We start from the raw sequence: 21020 nt of genomic DNA on the forward strand, positions 1-21020 counted from the left end.
AGAGAGAGAGAGAGAGAGAGAGAGAGAGAGAGAGAGAGAGAGAGAGAGAGAGAGAGAGTGTGTGTGTGTGTGTGTGTGTGTGTGTGTGTGTGTGTGTGTATATAAAACAGTGGTATGCAGCTATAGGAAGAATGAGGAAGATACCTGAACTGAACTCTGACTGATAAATTGATCTCCAGGATATACTGTTAAGTGAAAAAGAGAATATCTATATAGGTTATGTTACTCTAAGCAAAAGAAGAGGAAATCAGAAAATAAACACACATATGCTCATTTGAACAGAAGGAAACATAGGAAAGTTAAACTAGAAACAAGATTGGTTATATAAAGAGGGTGGGGTACAGAGAGATTGAAAGGATGGAGAGGGCTTGACACTTCTCTGATTTTACCTATTTTGAGTAGTTTTAACTGTTAGAACTAAATTAATGTTTTATATACTCAAATAAACACGATTAACAAGGATGGGGGAGAGGATGGGAAAAAATATGCCCCAAATCCCAAATGGAATAATACAAACAGAAACAAATGAACCTAACTATATTTCAAATGAATAACATAACCACACTGAAGGGTGGGCATGGGAAGAACTAACCTAAGTAATTTAGGAATACAGGGTTTTGACTATATAAGGCTGTTGACAAAAGAACTATAAACAAACTTGAGACTAAAGACAGAACTGTACACAAATACTGTACTCGAGTTAGATTTTTTTTTACAGTGATATGGTTAGAACTCCAAAACTACTCTGTGTATTCTAGATTAGAGCAAATAAATATATATAATGGTGATAATGAAAGTCAGGTTTTTCACTGTAAGAGAAAAGTGTTCCAGATAAGTAAAGGGAAAATGCTGTAATGAACTTCTGTAGAGTTAGATTGGCATTGGCAGCTTCAGTATGGACTCATGGTTTTTAACATATTTACAGATAAATATAAAAATAGATATAGATATGTGTTTGTGCATATATGTATATATTCCTTAACTCAGCCTGTGGTGAAGGCCTTAAAGCCATGACACTTCCGAATAATGTTTGTCAATGAAAGGAACTAAGGCTCCCTGGAGAAGGGGCTGATTCTAATGTAGGGGCAAGGAAGATGCAGAGATAAGCTTGAATATCTTTTGGTGCCAGAAAGTTAGGAAGTACTCAAAAATACCACAGACTAGGTGGCTTAACAGAAATTCATTTTCTCACAGTTCTGGAGACTGGAGGTCTAAAATCAAGGTGTTGGCAGGCTTAGTTTCTGGTGAGGCCTCCTGGCGGCAGGCAGCTGCCTTCTCACCTCGTGTGGCCCTTCCTCTGTGTGTGCCTGCTTCTGGTCTTCCTTTTCTTACAAAGACACCAGTCCTCTTGGATTAGGGCCCCACTCTTACCACTTTATTTAACCTTAATTACCTCCTTAAAGGCCCTGTCTCAAATATAGTTACATCGTCGGGGTTAGGGCTTCAACATATGAATTCTGGGGAGACAAATCTATAATAAATGTCAACTAAAAATTATTCACAACCTAAAAGTTGAGAGTTATGTTTTATTCAGTGGGAATTTTTTAGGACTTCAAGCCCGGGAGGCAGCATCTCAAGTAACCCTTAGAGAACTGCTCCGAGGAGGCAGAGGGGGGATCCAGGATATATAGGAGTTTTGCAACAAAGGGCAGGTATTCTGAACATCAAAAGATTATTATTAATTAAAGAAAACCAGATATCCCAAATTAAGGAATTTAGCGCCTTTCTTTGTATGGGAAAATGTAAGAGTCTGGGCACACTGAAATCATTCCTTTGATACGTACCTCAGCTATCTGGGGCCAGTATCCTGTGCTTCCATTTCCGGAGTTTCCTCAGGGCTCACCAGCTCACCGTAGGTTGGTGGCTACAATCAATGATGACTGTGAAATCCTTTGTTTACTGATATGGCAGACAGTATTCCATTTCTCATAAACATCATATGCCTCTTGATAATGATGTTTTGAGGAGGATACAACATTACTTCTGTGGTGTTTCCCTTTCCCCCAAAATGCATCACTTGCATCCATTTAGAAAAATCAAACCCAGGTTGTAGTTTGTAGGATATCACTATAGTACTCCCTGCTTGTACTTTTCCAAAGTGTCAAGGTCATGAAAGACAAAACGAGTGAGGAACTGTTCCAGATTTAAGGAAAGAGATAAAACAGTTAAATGCAACTGTAATCTCAGATTGATTTTTTTCCCCCAAGTTTATTTATTCGAATCAAGATTGAAATACAGCCCACACGCCGTAATTGGGCCGTAAATATCTCTTAAATATCTCTTAGTCTAAAAATGTTCCTTCTTTTCTTTTCCTTGTAGTTTGTTTACAAAATCAGGTTGTTTGTTACGTAGAATTTCCCACAGCCTGGAATTTGCTGAGTACATTCTTTTGAGGTTATTTAATGTGCTTCTTTATCTCCTGTATTTCTTGTAAATTGATGGATGGGTTAATAAGAGCACTGACTGTATGTTATCACTTTGGGAGTTTTTTAAAAAAGGACTATACCTGGTACCCACCCATCCTTGGGACCATTCCTGTGGATTCTTATTTAATTGGTCTGGAGTTCTGGCTGTTCTAGAAATTTTTAAAAGCTCCCCAGGTGATTTTAACATACAGTTGGGGTTGAGAACCATTGTTCTAGACCTAGTTACCACTGGTCACGGTGCAGCTTTAATTTTTTTGCCAAGAATACTTCTAGAACCTGTATTCTTGATAAACACCTCACTTATTAATAAGACTTGCCCACAAGGAGACACTTGCCAGCTTCTGCTCTGCTCCATGCCAGCAGTCTGATCCTTGGAGAGCTTCATCAGGGACAGGCTGACTTTTCCTGCTTTCATGGCTGCTACATTTGCCAATAAAATACAGTGTCTGGCAATTGGAAACCTTGATCTCAACACTTTCAAAGGTGAAATACATGGACTTGCCTAGTCCTTGTAGAAGATAGTAGTCTAAATTTGTGGATGATTACATACTCTTTCTGATCAGTCCTGTCACCTTTTTGTATTTTCAGTGAAACATCGTTTAAGAGGCATGGGTATGTCTCAGGATAATACTATTCTATTGCTGTGTAATTGTCCATTAAGAAAAATCACAGTATTTCCTTTTTTTCAAATAGTACTTCTGATGCTGGATATTGTTAAGAGCTTCGCAGAGGGTACCAAGATGACAAAAACCATGTCATACTCATGTGAAGATCTAGAGTGGGGGCGAGACAGATGCATAAATGTTATATCACTAGTGTTAACCTTAGGGGAAGGGAACCACATGCTAGGCACCATGCTACACACTTCTATAAATGGTGTTTCTTTTAGCTCTTGTTGAAATGAAAATAGGTAATATTTCAATTTCCCACTGAGAAAAAAAGACACAGAGAAGTTAGTAACTTGTTCTGGGACACAGAGATGGCAAGACATAGAATTGGGATTATAAATTGGGATCTAGTCAAGTCTGACCTTGACCAGAGCAGTGGTCCCTGGACCAGCATCATCAACATTCCCTGAGAACTTGTTAGAAATGTAATTTCTGGACCTACCCAAGACCAGCTGATTCAGAAACTCAGGCTGGGGCCCAGTCACCTGTGTTTTAACAAGCCCTCCAGGTGATTCTGAGGTTCACTAGTAATCTCTCTGATTACTAGTGTCTTTCTGTTTACTTGCAAGTGAACCTTGGAAAATTTTTATTGTCAAGAGTTGACCTGAAACTAGTAAGTTTGAAAAATCACTATACTAGAGTGTTTCACCCCCTCCCCCAACACACCCCCCTTTAAAGCTGTAAAACTCTTTGTTTAAATACTATTTTTCCCCCAAAGCTAAAACATAGAATACATAAAAACAAAACTATTGTTTGAAGTTGGAGTGGGCATGGGACTTTGTCCTGTCTTCCCATTCTGAAGGGGATGTTTGGTTTGATACCTGCTGTACTCTACTGTTATCCCCCTCCCACCCCCGCCCCCCCGCCTGCTGAGTGTGGTGTGGTGTGGATATAAACACTTACACAGGGTTACAGAAAAATACTGGCTGCCTTGTTCTCAACCAGAAGGTCAGTTAAAGAAACTAGGAGTCATTTGGTCAATACCTTTGGGACCAAAATTCACTAGTATTTCTAATGATAGTGTCATGGGCCTTTCTTACAATTATGACTTGCTTGTACCAAAAGTGCGAATTCTCCCTTCTACCTGGAGTGTGTTTTATGCACGTAAGCTGCTCTGTGTTAGTAATTACAACCACATCTAGGTGAGATTGTTTAGTGTCATTCACTTTTAGCTTTAATCAACAAGCAATTGAGCAGGTCTACTTGATTTCTGTAAATCACTGTGAACCTGCAGTTCTTGGAACTGCTGTCCTCAGTGTTGTTGGAACTGCTTTGTCACTGTTGTTTTCTTCTGCCTGTGTATGCCTTCTTCACATTTTTATAATAGCATTGTATGGTTTGGCCTTTAGAGTTCCCAGGATAGCCCTGCTTTCCCATGCTATAGTTACTAAACTGTGGAGAGGTGCCTGGTTCGTTCAAGTTCACTGCCTGGCAGACTTGGTTTTCTTGGGCATTAGAGGTCTTTCTGATTACTTGCAAGTGAAACTTGGAAAACTTAGTGCCAAAGAGTTGACCTGAAAACTTTTAATAACTCTGTTTAATAACTCCCCAACTTTGCAGGGATGAAGTATTTTCAGTTTTCCCCCATGGCTTGACTTCTTTTGGGTAATTTGGGCTACCTTTGCTGACTTTCTTTTAAAAATCAGATTTCTGCTCATGTGCTGAATGAAGTAACAGAATTTGTAAAATTAATTTTTCCCCAGGGAGAGCGTATAAACTTCTGGTGGTAGCTCATTTTAGAAAGTATTTACCTTTTAAAAATAAAATATTATAATGTTCATATTTAATCTAACTGTGCCTTTCAGCCCCATTCTCTAGGCCAGTGACTATCAACATTGGCTGCACATTAGACCTGCCCTGGGGAGCTTTTAAAAATAAATGTCTTGGCTTCACCCTAGACCTAATAATTCACACTGTATAGGATGGGGCCTGGACACTTGGATTAAAACAGAAACAGAAGACCCCTGTCTTAGTCTGCTCTGACTGCTATCATAGACTGGGTGGCTTAAACAACAGACATTTATTGCTCATTGTTCTGGAGCCTGGGGAGTCGAAGATCAGGGTGCTGGTTAGGGTCCTCTCCTGGCTTGCAGCTGGTCATCTTTTTGTTATGTCCTCACATGGTGGGAGCGGGGCAGGGTGGGGGTGGGGGGAGAGCCTGCCTGCCTGCCCCGCTCATGCACATGCAGGCTCTCTCTGGTGTTTGTTTTAAGGGCCCTGGTCCTATCATGAGGGTTCCACCCTTATAACCTAATTACCTCCCTTAGGCCCCATGTCTGAATACCATTACATTGGGGGGTTAGGATTTCAACTTATGAATAGAGAGGAACACAGTTCAAGTCTGTAGCAACCCCCATATAATTCTGATTTGTATGAGAATTGGAAACTGATGGATAACGGTGCTTAGACTCAAAAATATGAGTGAAACACCTGGGAATCCTGGTAAAATGGAAATATACGTTCAGTAGGTCTGTTATGGGGCCTATGTATATAGGACCCATATTTGACTGAATTATAACATCCTAAAGATCTGAAAGTTTCTGCAGTTTTTAAATGCATCCAATTAAAGACTTATAGCTTGTCTTACTGTCTGAGTAGATCTGACTCATTTAGTAGAGGTAGAGGTACATAATAAAACAGTTCTTTCATTTTAGCCAGATTGGCTTACTTACATACAAATTAAATTTCTATTGCTGTGACTTTTAGTAGTGTTCATCTCTTGTTTGGAATACTTCCTTGGCATATCTTAGCTATTCTCTGCCGTCCGTTCTTCATGGCTTAGCTCAGGGAAGTTTTCCCTGAAACCTGAATCTGTAGACAGTGAACTTCTAAATAACATGTGGAAGACATATTATCTCTTAAAATGGTTTATTTCAGGTGGTTAAGATGGTTACCTTCAACTTCTGTGAACTTACTTGTACTTTATAAGTCTCAAAATTGAAGCATTACTAAATCACTCAAAGATTGTTTTTAAGCTGAAATGTTTGCATAATAGCACAATAATACGTAATAGCTGCCAAACTTTTCCATAGTGGTTGCACCTTTTAACAGTTCACCAACAGCATATGAGCGTTCCAGTTTCTCCGCATTCTCTCCAACACGTCTTATTGGCAGTCTTTTTAAGTTTAGCTATCCTAGTGGGTGTGAGGTATTATCTCATTGTGGTTCTAATATGTATTTGCCTCATGACTAATGATGTTGAGGAGCTTCTCTTGTGCTTATTGCTCATTTGTATATCTTCTTTGTAGGAATCTATGTTCAAATCTTTTACTCATTTTTAATTGGGTTATTGGTCCTTTTTTCTTGTTGAATTGTAGGAGTTTATATATTGTAGATATAAGCCCCTTATCAGATAAATGGCTTGCAGATATTTTTTTCCCATTCCGTGGGTTATCTTTTTAACTTTCTTCATGGTGTCCTTTGCAGCACAAAATTTTAAAATTTTGATGATGTGCAATCTTTTTCTTTTGTTTCCTGTACTTTTGGCATTATGTCTAGGATGCCATGGTCAAAAAGATTTAAGCCCATGTCTTCTAAGAGTTTTATAGTTTCAGCTCTTACATTTAGGTTTTTGATCCATTTTGAATTAATATATATAAATTATATGGTGTGAGGGAGGGGTATAGCTTTAATCTTTTTTGTGTGGTTATCCAGTTGTCCCAGCACCATTTGTTGAAAAGAGTCTCCAAGTATTCTTTACCAGGGTGAATAGTGTTACTATTTAGCATATAAGACAAGCTAGAAATCTAGTTCATCATCATGTCCTGTCATTTTTACCTCTACTTCTACTATTTCTGCACCTCATCACCCTGTCCAAGCTACATTAGGCTGTTGTTTAGACTTATGTAATAGGTTCCAGACTGGTCACATTCTCACCACTTTTACTCTCCACTCCTTTTATTTTCCAACTTGTGGCCTTTATTTATTATTATTATTTTTCATACCACAGTTCAGAGTCTTCCTTTTGCTCTTAAGATCAATATAGAAATTCTACAGTATGGCCCATAGGACCCTGTAGGATCCCCACCCACTTCTTTAGCCTGTTTTTGCTTTGTATGTTGTCTTGATTTCTTCAATCCAGATATTTCTCAGAGGAGTGTTTCAATATGCTCCCTCCACCATAGCTACCAACGTGCCTGCATCCTACTTGTGTTACTCTGCCTTCCCATCTGTAACTGAATGAACGGTTATCTAAGGCCAGCCCTATTAGAAATTGGCCAGATTCCACCCCTCTCATTTAGTCCAGAACATCGCTTTATCAGTTGTCCTGTCTCTCTTCTGTGTTGTTAGTTATCATTCTAATCAACATACAAACATGATGTTATTTCTTCTATCTTAAAAAAAAACCCCAACTCTTGACCCTACATTTCATTCTGTCTATGATCCCATTTCCCTGCTCCTCTTTTGCATCAGAATGGGAATTACTTATACTTGGCTGTCTCTTAACTTCTCTCCTGCTGTTTCTGCTGAACCCACTCCTGATTTTTGGGTCCCACTATACTACACTGAGCTCATTTATTTATCTCCTTGTCACCAAGTCCTGTGGTCAGTTCTCAGTTCTTATCTTAATTTTTCAGTAACATTTGGCCCAGCCCATTACACTGTCCTTGAAATACTTGCTTCTGTCTTGGTTCTCCTTTTACCTCACTGGTTGCTCCTTCTTGGTCTTTTCTCTTGGTCACTGCTCATCTTGGATTTCTGTCTGTTGGGAGGATGCCCTAGGGTCAGCCTGCAGACCTCTTCCCTTTCTTCTGTGCTGGTGTGTATGTTTATCCTCAGATTTAATACCATTTATATGCTCATGATGACATGTGCTTGCTTCAGCCTGGACCTCTCCTAGGTGCACATGTACCCACCTTCCTCCTGGACATTTCTACCTAGATGTCTAATAGCTGGTTCCCTTGCTTCTTTCAGGTCTCTGCCCAAATGTCACCTTACTGGAGAGGTCTTCCTTGTGGTGCCCACCAGCCCCCACCATATAAAATGAAGTAACTCCTCCTTTGCTTATCCTTCTTTTCTTAATTGTTTTCTAGAACATTTATCATGTATTATTTATGGTCTTTTGCTTCCTATTGGTATGTAGCTCCATGAGGATAGAGTTCTTACCTGTTTGGTCACTTTTGTGTCCCCAGTACCAAGAATAATAAGCATCGATTATGTGTCAAAGGACTGAGTGAGTGAGTGGATGAATGTTGGCCATCTTTAGTGCTTCACTCTCGCCGTGCTCCCCCTTCCTCACACGTTCAGTTCCTTCTGTTCTTCCATCCCCTCCCTCAGGCAGCTTCTTGCCTCTCACTTCCATAAGCATCACTTCCTCATCAGACCTTTCCTGTCCTGATTGTAGTCTCTGATTGCAAGCGCCCTTAGCCGTGGACTCCTTCATAGTAGTGATCATATCAGTTTCCATTCATTTTTGCTATTCTTTGTTAATACCTGTCTTCTGTTTCCCTCCAGTTGCACTCCTTATTTTGCTCTCTGTTAAATTCTAAGGGCCTAGCACAGAGTCAGATTCTCAAGAAATGGCAGGTGTTTGTTAAAAGAGTAAATGAATGAACAAATTAAAATATTCTTATGATTTATATAACTAACGACCCATCTGAGTTGGTAAATTTCTGTAACATTTGCTTAAAAAGAAAATAGGATTAAAATTTAATGATTTCATAATTTTAAGTTGATATAGAGGCTAGTAAGCATAAATACAGTTAACATCACTGCTTTTGGCCAAGAATTTACTGGGCTGTGGCCTCCCTCTGTTGTGGAAACCGGTCCTTATCATGGCTGGCCATCCAGCCTCTGCCACCACCCACAGCATCTGGCACTCTTCATTCTAAGTCCTGAAGTTGGTCTGCTGTAAACTAACCCTTTGGGTTTGGGGTTGCCCTCTTGCCCTTCATATATGTAGAGAGTTATCTTATCCTTTATTAAATGAAATATAGTCTCACTTCCTTCTGTTGAGATTTTTGAGCTCTTTTGGGCCCATGTAATGCTCCTGAGGGATTTTATGTAAAGTGTGTTCCAACATAGACTCTATTTATATACCAACTACCAAAGGGTAACTTTTAAAAAAGACTTTTATTAGTAAGGCTCTTGAACTGGAGGTGGCAGTTTCCAATATATTAATGATATGTTTAATAGAAGTATGTCTAATAGAAGAATTACTAGCCTTAATAATTTATTGAGCTCATTATATTATTGAGTATGTGCGTATAAATATTAAATAGTTTTGGGAGAAAATAGCTATTTCAGTGTTTATTACTAGTGGGTCAAATTATGTATTAATGGATGTAATCCTCAAACAACTTTAGGCACTATCCTCATATTATATATGAAGAAATTAATGTACGTGAATCTTAGAAATAAAAGATTTTCTTAATCTCATTGTCACTGCAGGCAGTGTAAACATATTTGATCCTTCTTAATGATTTCAGAAGATAAAATAACCATGTCAAGAAAGGTAATCTGTTTCCAATTTCCTCAGAATTTTTGGTCACTAGTATCTTCTCATTAAAAGAAAAATACTTTATGCTCTTTTCTTTAAAATACTTAAATATTTAACAATGCCTTTGTAATAGATGAGATTAGAAAATGTGTATATGATTGTTCCAGAACTTGGATGCATTGGGAAACACTTTTTTTTTTTTCCATAGCTATTTACTGTTTTTTTTGGAGTAAGTACAAAGTTTTTTTTTTTTTTTTAAATGGATACAGGTCTCTATAATAATACTTTAATAATAATAGAAACTTAAATTATTATTTTTTTGACCTTATCTGTTGTCTTAAAGAAGTGCTGTCTCAAAAACAATTTTTAGGGAAATATTTTATCCTAAATATGTTGATTATCCAAGGTTGAAAACATTTCACCTGAAAGCTTAAAGATTTGTATCTTGGCAATAAGATGATCACTTCACTTTCAGTATTGTTTAAATCAGTGCATGTGTGGCAGCTGAAATGTTTTCTTCTCTAAAGTTTCAGCGTGGAGCTTTTTCTCCCTTTCTCATACTTTTTCAAAACTTCTTGTCTATAAAGATTCAAGTCTGGATTGGGGATTTATTTCTAGAAATGTGTTAAACACTTTTCTGTAGACATTTGCTTATGAAGCTGCATCAAGTAGGTGCCATGGTTACTATCATCTCTGTGACTCACTCTGCTTCTTCACAACCCCTTCACTCACCTTTGTGTCCTCTGCTTGTCTGGTTTCTCTGCTTTCTGTTTCCCCTCGTTTGAGAATGGGTTTGTAATTCTGATGTTCTGTCATGGTGCTTCGGTAGAGTAGCCTGGTGTCCTTTCTGGATAGTTAAGAAATGAGCTGGTCAACAGGAGTAGTTAAAATGGAGCAAGCTTAGCTGTTCCTTGTCCCTTGCGTTAAACATAATGAGTTTAGAGGATTATGACTCCATGTAATCATTGGGATCTGCTAGACAGAACATCTGTTTTACTTTTTACTCATTACACTGGTGTAGAAATAGCATTTTTTTTTTAATGTGAAAATTATTTTGTGTTCTAGCTAGCACTGGTGACTTAATTTTTGAAATGTGCTTTCTGGAATAGCACATACTATAAAATTATCTTAATAGGACTGGATACTCATTATTAGTCTGAAAATATTTGTTTTCTAACTGTGAAAAAAGGTTTCTGGGAACGTTTGAATTTTCATTTATTCTAGACCGCATTAGAATTGTTTAGTATATTCAAATATTTTTCCTTTGGTTTTATTTCCTAGGTTGCACGTTTTCAAAAAATTCCTAATGCTGAAAATGAGACAATGATTCCTGTATTGACATCAAAAAAAGCAAGTGAATTACCAGTCAGTGAAGTTGCAAGCATTCTCCAAGTAAGTGCTTGGTGGGGAGGAAGGGAGTGGATAGTAGAATGAGTCACTTAGACCCTATAGATAAGTGCTATCTGGTAGAATTTTCTGTGATGACAGAAATATTCTGTTCTGCACTGTCCAGTGCAGTAGCCACTAGTTAAACATGACAGTTGAGGATTTAAAGTACAGATAGTTTAGGGGAGGAACTGAAATTAATTTAATTTAGTTTTTATTCATTGAAATTTAAATAGGTGCATGAGGCTAGTGGTTACCTGATTGGACAGTGCAACTCTAGATCATTAGTATTGCTAGGGACTATTTGTGCTTTGTGAGGATTAGTTGGATTAGGAAAATAATTTAATTACTAACATAAGTAGAGTTAGGAGTTTATCTTTTTTTAGGTGTTTTCTAATGTAAAAGCTAAGTGCAAGTTCAGAACTGCAAATAAACTTTGCTTATGTAATTTAATCTCTTCCTAGTTTTAAAAATCACAATCTAATGAAACATGAGGAAAAGAATATTTAAAATTCTTCCTTCAGAATTTACATATTTTAACAATGGCATTAAAAACATCGGTTATCCTTTTCTTGAGGTTTTTTTTGGGAGGCGAGTTGTATTTATACTCTGTTTTAAAACCACTTACTCTAAATATATTTGTGTCATAAGACTATTAGTGAACTCTGTTATAAAGCTTTTGGCCAGAGAAACTTAATTATTTTAGAGATGCAAATAATTTATTCTTTAATGATAGTTAAAATAATAAATCACGAGAGGCAGTGACTGAAGAATGTAGGTGGTGTTCATAGGGCATAAAATGTCCCAAGAACAAGTTAATGTTAACTTCATTATTTTGAGTAATTTAGGAACCACAGATTTTCTGCTTGGAATAAATATACAGTCCAAGAACAAAGGGTAACACCAATCTCAGAATTTTGATAGGCTCAGAGAGCAAGAAACATGCATGATCTTTTGGAGAAACTAATTTTAGAAAACAACAAGACAACAGTGAAAATGAAGAAAACTAGTTAAAATGTACTGGTATTTTGTTTTCTGTACATCCTGACTGGTTTGTGTTATTTCTGTTTCTCCGAAGAGAATCATATTTTTTTTGTTTGTTAAACTCTATCTTGTTGCTTACATTAAAATTTTTTTTATTGAGGTATAATTTATATAAAATACAGTGTACTCATATTAAATGTACAGTTTGCATTTTGACAGATGTAACCACTACCACAATTAAGATGTAGAAAATTTTCATCACTCCGAAAAGCTTCCACATGTTTTTTGCAGCTAATCCCTCCTACTGCTCTGGCCCCAGGCAACCACTGATATGCTTTCTGTCCCCATAGATTAGTTTTGACTGTCATAGAAGTTCCTGTAAGTGTGATCATACGTATGTACTTTTTTTGTGTTTTCTTTTTTTTTTCTCTGCTAATATTCTCAGTGACTTTTATGGGTAAAATCTCATAGGCTGATCTTCAGAATGGTCTAAACAAATGTGAAGTAAGTCATCGGAGAGCTTTCCATGGCTGGAATGAGTTTGATATCAGTGAGGATGAGCCACTATGGAAGAAGTATATTTCTCAGGTGAGATATTTTTATTTTCTCCTGCTGTGTAACTTACATGTATTTCTGTAAATGTAGTTGTTTACTTTTGTGAAGTTATTTATGGAGAAAGGAAATAATTTTTTAAAATGTTTTTTACCTAAATTTTTTCATTTGTTAGAGTTTATTGTTACATTGGAATTTCTATGATTTTAGTGTACAAATCTTTAAGGACATATTACATGGAGGTGATACTATTAACAGTAGTTTCCTTTGCAGGTGTCTTAAATATTTTTTATTATAGAAATGCTAACTTTTTTAAAAGTAATATGGCTAGCTTAGAAAATTAGTAAAAGTTAGGTCATTTGACTGCCTGGGTACAAGTTCCACCTTTATTTCTTACTAGCTCTGTGCTCTTTATTATCCTCTGAGCCTTATCTATAAAATGGGGATAATAATCTTAGGAGATAGTAAGCTATCAGTAGATTATAGCTATTTTTAATTATATTTTATTAATGTCCTAATCTTTTCAGAAAGATTTACTGTAGGATTTTTCTTATCTTTATGACAAGTATATTAGTGAAAAGCTAAAAAACTCCTATGGGGCTTCCCTGGTGGCGCAGTGGTTGAGAGTCCGCCTGCCGATGCAGGGGACACGGGTTCGTGCCCTGGTCCAGGAAGATCCCACATGCCGCGGAGTGGCTGGGCCCCTGAGCCAGTCTGGAGCCTGTGCTCCGCAACCGGAAGAGGCCACAACAGTGAGAGGCCTGCGTACCAAAAAAAAAAAAAAAAAAAAACTCCCATGGCCAGTTTTCAAGTAGTAAGATTAGTTTGCCATACAAATAAATTCTTTTTTTTTGGGGGGGGTACGCGGGCCTATCACTGTTGTGGCCTCTTCCCGTTGCCGAGCACAGGCTCTGGACGCGCAGGCTCAGCGGCCATGGCTCACGGGCCCAGCCACTCCGCGGCATGTGGGATCTTCCCGGACCGGGGCACGAACCCGTGTCCCCTGCATCAGCAGGCGGACTCTCTAAACCACTGTGCCACCAGGGAAGCCCCAAATAAATTCTTTTTAGTGAAGAAACTTTCTAATGCCTTCTAAGCTACAGGTTCTTTTTTAAAAATATCATCGTTTAACTTTTCTAAAGGGCCTTGCTTGTTAATGAACCAAAATTTATCATTTTTAACTTATTTAAATGAATTTGTCTAAAGTAGAAAAGCTGAATTTTTAGAGAAGAACCTTGTATCTGTCTTGTTTTTATTGGAATATTTTTTATATGTATATTTGTATTCTCACATTTACCACATTTCCACATTACGTAAAACTTCAGAAGTTTACTCTGGATTTATAAATTACAGTGATTTGACTTATCATTAGGCAATGTGATTTTTAATGTTTTGCTTTCTTGATCCTGTTTCAAAGCTAGAGTTACCTGCATCATGAGATTGCTGTGAGAATGAAATGAAATAGTGCCTGTAATGTAGTTAAGTGCAAGCAGTAATTAACAGTAAATATCAGTTGTTAATCATAAAGCACTGGACCACTCCTCACTCCTCTGCAGAGAACACTGAATTTGTTGTTCTGCAAACATTTGGAGCCTGCCATCTATCAGGTGGTTTCCTTAGTACCACGGCACAGCTGGTTTAGGGTGAAATAAAATGATCATGGGCCTTGCTCTCAAAGTGTGGTGATAGCAGCTAATGTTTGAGGGGTTTGTAGTTTACACAGTGATTTAATATACATTCTTGGTTAATGCTTACCACAGTTTTTGGTACAAGGTAGGGAAGTACCCCCAGGGCTTAAAAAATTAAGGTCACACAAAATTGGAGCTGGATTCAGACCCAGGTACTCTGGCTCAGTTTGTGTGTAGTTTGTCAACCCTGAACCACATTGCAGTTGTACTTTTATTTTGCTGGAGCAGTGATTTTCAATCCTCTGTGCATTAGAATCACTTGGGGAGTGCTTTAAAAATGCTGAAGCCTGGGCCCTGTGCCCAGAGATTCTGATTTGATTGCTCTGGTGTGAACCTGGGCATTTGTTGGAAACTCTTCACGTGATTCTGATGTGAAGCAGGGTTGCAACAGCTGTGCCAAGGAATGGAGCCATAAAGGGAGTGGGAGGTGGTGGCGTCTAACTTCACAGTTATGATATCCAGGGGCTGAGGCTCTCTGCTGGGATGGATTCTTCGCAAAGTTACTTTGCAACTTTGACGGTGATTGGCACCGTTTCATCAGAGGAAGGCACTCTGGCAGCAGAGCTCTGACGTTTAACTAGGATGTCCAACTAGAATTTGGGGTGGCTCTGGTGCTTGGTCATTTAAGAGCTGCCTGATTGAGTTGGTGCTGTGGTTTGTTTCTTTAGATACTTTTGTCTCTGCTAGCTAGATGTCAGGAAAACCAGTGTTGGGGAAATCTTCAGCTTCTTCTGTGGTGAGGATCTTACTGTCTGCTCTTAGCTGCCCCACCCCTCCCCTGGTGGGGGGTGGTTATTCCTGTGGTGGGTGGGTCAACCACAGAATTGTAATCTACACCCATTTACTTATAGTATAGGAATGCTGAGGAATGTTTGGAATTTATAATTTAGGTGTTCTACCCAGTGCTTAGTGTAAACCTTTAGCTTCAAAGTTATTTTCCATTTATTCTAGCCCGGGTAGAAATTCAGAACAGCTTATAGTATACTAAAAATACATGTGTACTATAAGGAATTGATAAATTCTTAGTTTTAAGTAATAATGCCCTGATAGTTGTTTTTTTAGGCTTTTGCTGTGCTGGTGCACAACTGTCTTTCATACAAAACTGTTGAATTGCTGTTTTTTTTTCACTTTCAGTTTAAAAATCCCCTTATTATGCTGCTTCTGGCTTCTGCAGTCATCAGTGTTTTAATGCATCAGTTTGATGATGCTGTCAGTATCACTGTGGTAAGAAAAAATATATATTTTTAAAAATTGTTAATCATATAAATTAGGATTGGCTTTTATTTTAGAAAATGAATTGAGACATGCCTTAATGCTTCTTCAGGTTTTTTTGTTAAAATCCAAATTCTGGTTTTAGTTGCAGTGATCTCATGTAATGTTCAAGGGTCTGTGATTGGCACCCTAGAATTATTTAACAATCCGATAATTTCACAGATATGAAATATTTTATAATAATTTTCCAGTTAAATATTTATTTTACTTTCCAATTGAGAATACGTTTGAGTAATCGTGAACTGAAGCCTGACATTTAAAAAATTAAAAGTATTATTTAACAGTGTACTCTGTATTTTATTCTTTCCAGTTAGGTTATTCTGGCTTTCATCTTTTTTTTTTTTCTTGCCCTTCTGTTTCATTGTAGTATAAAAATTTATAGTAAGTATAAGCATTGATTAAAGCAAGTGTGTTAGGCTTAAGAACACAGTAGAAATGAACGTAGAGCTGTGATTCACCAGCTCTTGCTTGTGGACTCCCAGGAGTCTCTGAGATTCTTTTAAGGGAGCATATGAGGTCAAAACTACTTTCATAAAACTAAAAACATTGTCTTTTTGCTATAGACATTTGCATCAGTGGCGCAAAAGTGATGACGAGTAAAACTGTTAGAGCTTCGGCTTGAATCAAAATAATGGCAACAAACTAGTAGTCATTGTTTTCTTTCACTGTTTGTTTCTCTTAGCAGTGTTTTTGATAAAAAAGTAAAAATTAATTTTATTAAGTCTTGATCCTTAAATATATACCTTTTTAATGTTCTGTGTGATGAAATGGGAAGTACGCATTGAAGTATGATGGTTGTTTCAAGGAAAGGCTGTGTGCTGAGCTGAACTAGCCTTTTACTCGAAAGAATGACTGATAGACAAACTATGGTTATTAAGACTTGGATAACTGGCATACTTTTTTTGAAAGTGAGTGGCATGAGCCTATCACTACAAGAAAAACAACTGACAGAATTTGTTGCCAATGGTAAAATTCAAGCTTTCAGTGATAATTAGAATTTTGCAAAAATTTTATGCATTATTTTATGCTGGACAGCTTCCCAGTATTTAAGACCTTATTCTAATAAGATCAGTAGTGATTTTAGTGAATGTGATTTTTTTTTTAACTATTATGAAATGTGTCAACACTTGAAAGATTTGAATAACCAAGTGAATCAATCTTTTCTAAATGACTAGTGCATGATGATACAAAATGTTCGGTGACAAAAGAGCCATGAAACATGCAAAAGAGATCAGTAGATTTTAATATAACAGATTATGAAAAGTTCATTGATATAGTTTTAAGTTCTATATTGCAAATTACTTTTGAAGTAACAGTTGTCTAATTTTGGTGTAGCTAAGAATAATATCCATAATCATCTGAAAAGGCTTTTAAAATACTCCTCCCTTTTTCAACAATATCTGAATGAGGCTGAATTTTGTTCATATACTTCAGCCTAATCAACATATCAATAGATTGAATGCAGAAGCAGATACGAGAATCTGGCTTTGTATTAAAGCAGACATTAAAGATAGAAAAATTGAAAACACTGCCACTTTTCCCACAATTTTTTGGGGGGAATATTTTTCATAAAAAATGTTGTATGTTAACATGTAATGGGCTTACTTTTTTTTAGATAATAAGTAGAAATTAAAACTGAGTGATTGAAAACGTATTTAATATGGTAAATATCAATAGCTGGAAGTCACATAAACAAAAGCTGGTCCTCTGTTTGTAAGAGCATAAAGGGATCCTGAGATCAAAGAGTTTGAGAAGCCTTCCTGGGGAGGCAGGTCCCTGTCACCTGTCTGTTTTTCCCCACAGGCCTCAAGGCGGAGTTGTGATTTCTTCCCTGGATGTTTTGTGCTTAGTGTCTGGTGTCTTGGGGCTGCAGATAGAGTCAGAAAAATAAGATATGATTAACAGTTATTACAATGTCTTATTTAAAAAGGTTGTTTGTTTTGTTTAGGCAATACTTATCGTCGTTACGGTCGCCTTTGTTCAGGTGAGTAAGTAGCCTATTTTGATGACATAAAAATGGTATTTTAGTTAATTGCTTAAAAAATCAAGGTGGTTTATGTTAGTTAAAATGTATAGTTAATGGGTATGTTGGTCAGAACAATTTATTCTTTGTTTTTGAAATAATTTCAAAAACAATAACTCTGCAAGGAAGTTTGTGGAACCAACTTGACTGCTTTGGTTTAGGCAGTGGCATGAAGAAATCTAGTTTTTTTTTGATGATGTTAAAGATAACTGAAGCAGATGGAAGCAAAAAGTACAGTAATAGAAATAAAATCCAGCAGTAGGCTTTTAAATTTTTTCCAGTTAACAAATTGGGCCAGAGTTCAAATTCCTCATTCCTCAATGGAAGGGATGTTCTGATCTGGATTGAACTCCCTGTTCAGCATAGACATTGGAACAGTAAAGAAGATATATGAAAAGGAACCCCCTTTAAAAAATTAATGTGAATAATGTGGAGATAATGTCTGGATTTCTGTTGACCAGTATAGATATAAATAAAAACATGGGCTTAGTTTTATGTTTATTTAAATATCTGATAACTTCTTTAGGTTTTAGAACAGTGTTGGCAGGTGTCATTTGATTAGCTAAAAGTTTTAAAGCATGGTTAATAAGACTAGAAGAATTATTCTAGTTTAGGGAAAAATTAATATGGCATTTGAAATTCATGTTAATTTGAATCTTAAGACTATATGTTAAGTGGCTGTGGTTATTTCCACATCTATGATTTATTCCTTGGGTATTTCCTGTCATCATCCAGTTTTCCTGTGGTAATCTCTAATTTAGTAATTTGTTTTATAGTCACCCAGTGTAGAAAAGCCGGTTTTAATCAGGTTGTCTGCAGCAAGTTTGTGAGTTGCATTAGTACACCATCAGGAATCCTGTATCTAGGGAATACTTTTGCTTAGAACAGATAAAAGTTGCCTTAGGGCAGGTGGCGGGTTAGTTTAGTAGAGGTTATTCCAGGCTGAGCCTCATTGGACACATTTGGCTATTCATTTGGTCATGTGGGTGGTACGCCGCACTGGACCAGTAACTGGAACCCTTTTGCATCTTTAATAATGCTACAGATGTATGGAGTGGCTTGCTTCAGAAGTATTCTTACAGTATTATCACTTTGTATGGAAGACATTAGTAGCTTGGTAATAGCCCCTACTCTCAGAAAAAATCCCACAAAATTTCTATTTTAACGTACTCAGTGTGGACTTTTACACAAAGATAGTGTGTTACACACCTTAAATGTAGTGGCTGAAACCATCTGCCAAATATCTTTATGATAGGTTCATTTGATAGGTTCATTATTTATATGTGTTTTTACCTGTGTTTTAGGAGGAGAATGCTTTTTATTATTTACATCTGCCTTCCCCCCTTTCTAATCTCAATTTCCCATCCTCATTGTACACCCTTGCAGTCATAAAAATAGCTAATTGTTTCGTATAGTCATATATTGATGCCACCTTACAATAAATTTAAAATTTAACTTTTAGGTGTTCATTTGAGATGGCTGTCAAGTTTGTGTTGAAGGATCATTTTGATATAGAGGTATCTTTGTAGTTGTAGTGAGTAAAGGCTAAGAAGTCTGAAGAGGGAGGTAAAGATTGGGCAGCTTCTATGTCATTTATTAGGATCTAGGAGTAGTGAGTGTTTTCTAGCCTTTTATGGAATTTTTGGTTAAAACTTCCAAATTCCTTAATATCCTTGGTATGATTGGGGGAGGGGTGTCTTTGTAATTTTTTTTTAAAATTGAAGTATAGTTGAGATGCAGTATTGTTTCAGGTGCAGTATACAGTGATTTGATATTTGCATGTATTATGAAATGATCACCATAAGCCTAGTAACCATCTGTCCCCATACAGAATTATTGTAATGTTCCTTATGCTGTATATTACCCTGGGTGTCTTGTGATTTTTATATTTACAGATTTACCTTACTCTCACATTTGTTCCTCTTGCTTAAGTAGTAAAGACAGATTTAGTTCTAAGTTATTCATATACAGCTTTGTGTTTTCTATTTGAAAACGTTTGTGATAGGTGTGCAGTTTTGATTAGTGCTAGCACTGCAGTCATTTCAAAACACCCCCCGACTTTCACTCCCACTACTCTCCCTACCCCTTCTTCTCCCTTTTTTTTTTTTTTTTTTTTTTGAGGTACGCGGGCCTCTCACTGTTGTGGCCTCTCCTGTTGTGGAGCGCAGGCTCAGCGGCCACGGCTCATGGACCCAGCCGCTCCGCGGCATGTGGGATCTTCCCGGACCGGGGCACGAACCTGTGTCCCCTGCATCGGCAGGCGGACCCTCAACCACTGTGCCACCAGGGAAGCCCTCTTCTCCCTTTTTAACCTTAGATCAAAAGATTGGTGTACTTAGTGCAGACATGAGACAAAAATAGCAGTGATGTTGTGTGAAGCAAGACAGCCCACATTACTGAGGTGAAGGTTGTCTCTGACTCTCAGCTGTGATTGTATGGTTGGAGGAAGGCTGGAGCCTCACAGTTAGGGCCCCTGAGAATTTCCCCTTTCTAGGTAATTCAGTCATGGGAAAGGGTAGGGCAGCCACATCTCTCTCCTTGTTTAACTTACGTTCTTCCCACGAAGATTTGTTTCACAAACCTTGCCTTGGGCTTGAATCCTCAACACCAGTGTTGTTTGCAGTTAATTGTCTTTGACTTCCTTGGTCATTAAACACTAAAAGTAAAGTTATCTTAATTATGAGGCTCAATGATCTTAACTTTTAATGACTGAAAACTACTTTTTGGACACACTAATCAGTTTTCTTCACTTTCTTATAAGTAACTTGACCTTAGGTTTGCACACTGAATATTGAAATAGAAAATTGAGGGACTTCCCTGGTGGCCCAGTGGTTAAGACTCGCACTTGCAATGCAGGGGACGTGGGTTCGATCCCTGGTTGGGGAACTAAGATCCCACATACTGCGTGGTGTGCCAGCACCCTCCCCAAAAAATATATATATATAAAAAATTGAGAATACTTAATTATCAAAAATTGATTACTATATATTTAACATAAAGGACAAGCTTTTATGGGTAGGAATATAAATGCAAGTAAAGAAAAAGATAAAAATTGGGAGAAATGTTAAAATAATGATTGGGGTCAATATTTAGTTAAGTCTAACATAGTATATGTTCTTAAGAATGTACATATTTGCATTTCTTTATAAATTTTTTTCTTAATTTTTTTTTAATAGGAATATCGTTCAGAAAAATCTCTTGAAGAACTGAATAAACTTATGCCACCAGAATGCCATTGGTATGATCCTTGTTTCTGATACGGATTTCTACTCTTAAAAGTAGAAATTAAATGTGACTATTACAGTGTACATTGTGGCCCAATATTTGTTTAAACATAAGGTAGAAACCATTAATCTGACATGAAAAATTCATGCCCTATTCAGTATAGCAAGTTGTACTATTAAAACTTTTGTTACTTCTAATTTTGAGATTCTTGAGACATGGATTTATTCAACAGATACTTTCTGTGTGTGACTATGTGCCAAGCACTGTTGTGGGTGCAGTGATGTATAATCAGACCCTGGTGATTGAGAAGGTTGCTACAGTTTTCGCATTTTACATTTGAGCAACTGGATAGCTTTT

The 21020-nt window shown here is 37.1% G+C and overlaps 1 protein-coding gene across 5 annotated transcripts in view; it reads left to right on the forward strand.

Moving 5' to 3' along the window:
* ATP2C1 (ATPase secretory pathway Ca2+ transporting 1) overlaps positions 1-21020 on the forward strand; it is a 102446-nt gene that overhangs the window by 26647 nt on the left and 54779 nt on the right. For 4 of the 5 annotated variants that reach the window (XM_027086608.1, XM_027086605.1, XM_027086607.1 and 1 more), the window contains 5 exons: positions 10815-10925; positions 12375-12491; positions 15278-15367; positions 17364-17399; positions 20615-20676. In XM_027086608.1, coding sequence (XP_026942409.1) covers positions 10857-10925; positions 12375-12491; positions 15278-15367; positions 17364-17399; positions 20615-20676 — 374 coding nt within the window. In that variant the 5' untranslated portion in view covers positions 10815-10856. Of the gene's footprint in view, positions 1-10814; positions 10926-12348; positions 12492-14811; positions 14880-15277; positions 15368-17363; positions 17400-20614; positions 20677-21020 lie in introns of those variants that run through there. The other variant, XM_027086609.1, reaches the window with a different exon arrangement.

The sequence above is a fragment of the Aethalodelphis obliquidens genome, unplaced genomic scaffold (genome assembly GCF_003676395.1).
Source record: "Aethalodelphis obliquidens isolate GAN/ISIS:26980383/991018 unplaced genomic scaffold, ASM367639v1 scaffold56, whole genome shotgun sequence".
Classification (NCBI taxonomy): domain Eukaryota; kingdom Metazoa; phylum Chordata; class Mammalia; order Artiodactyla; family Delphinidae; genus Aethalodelphis; species Aethalodelphis obliquidens.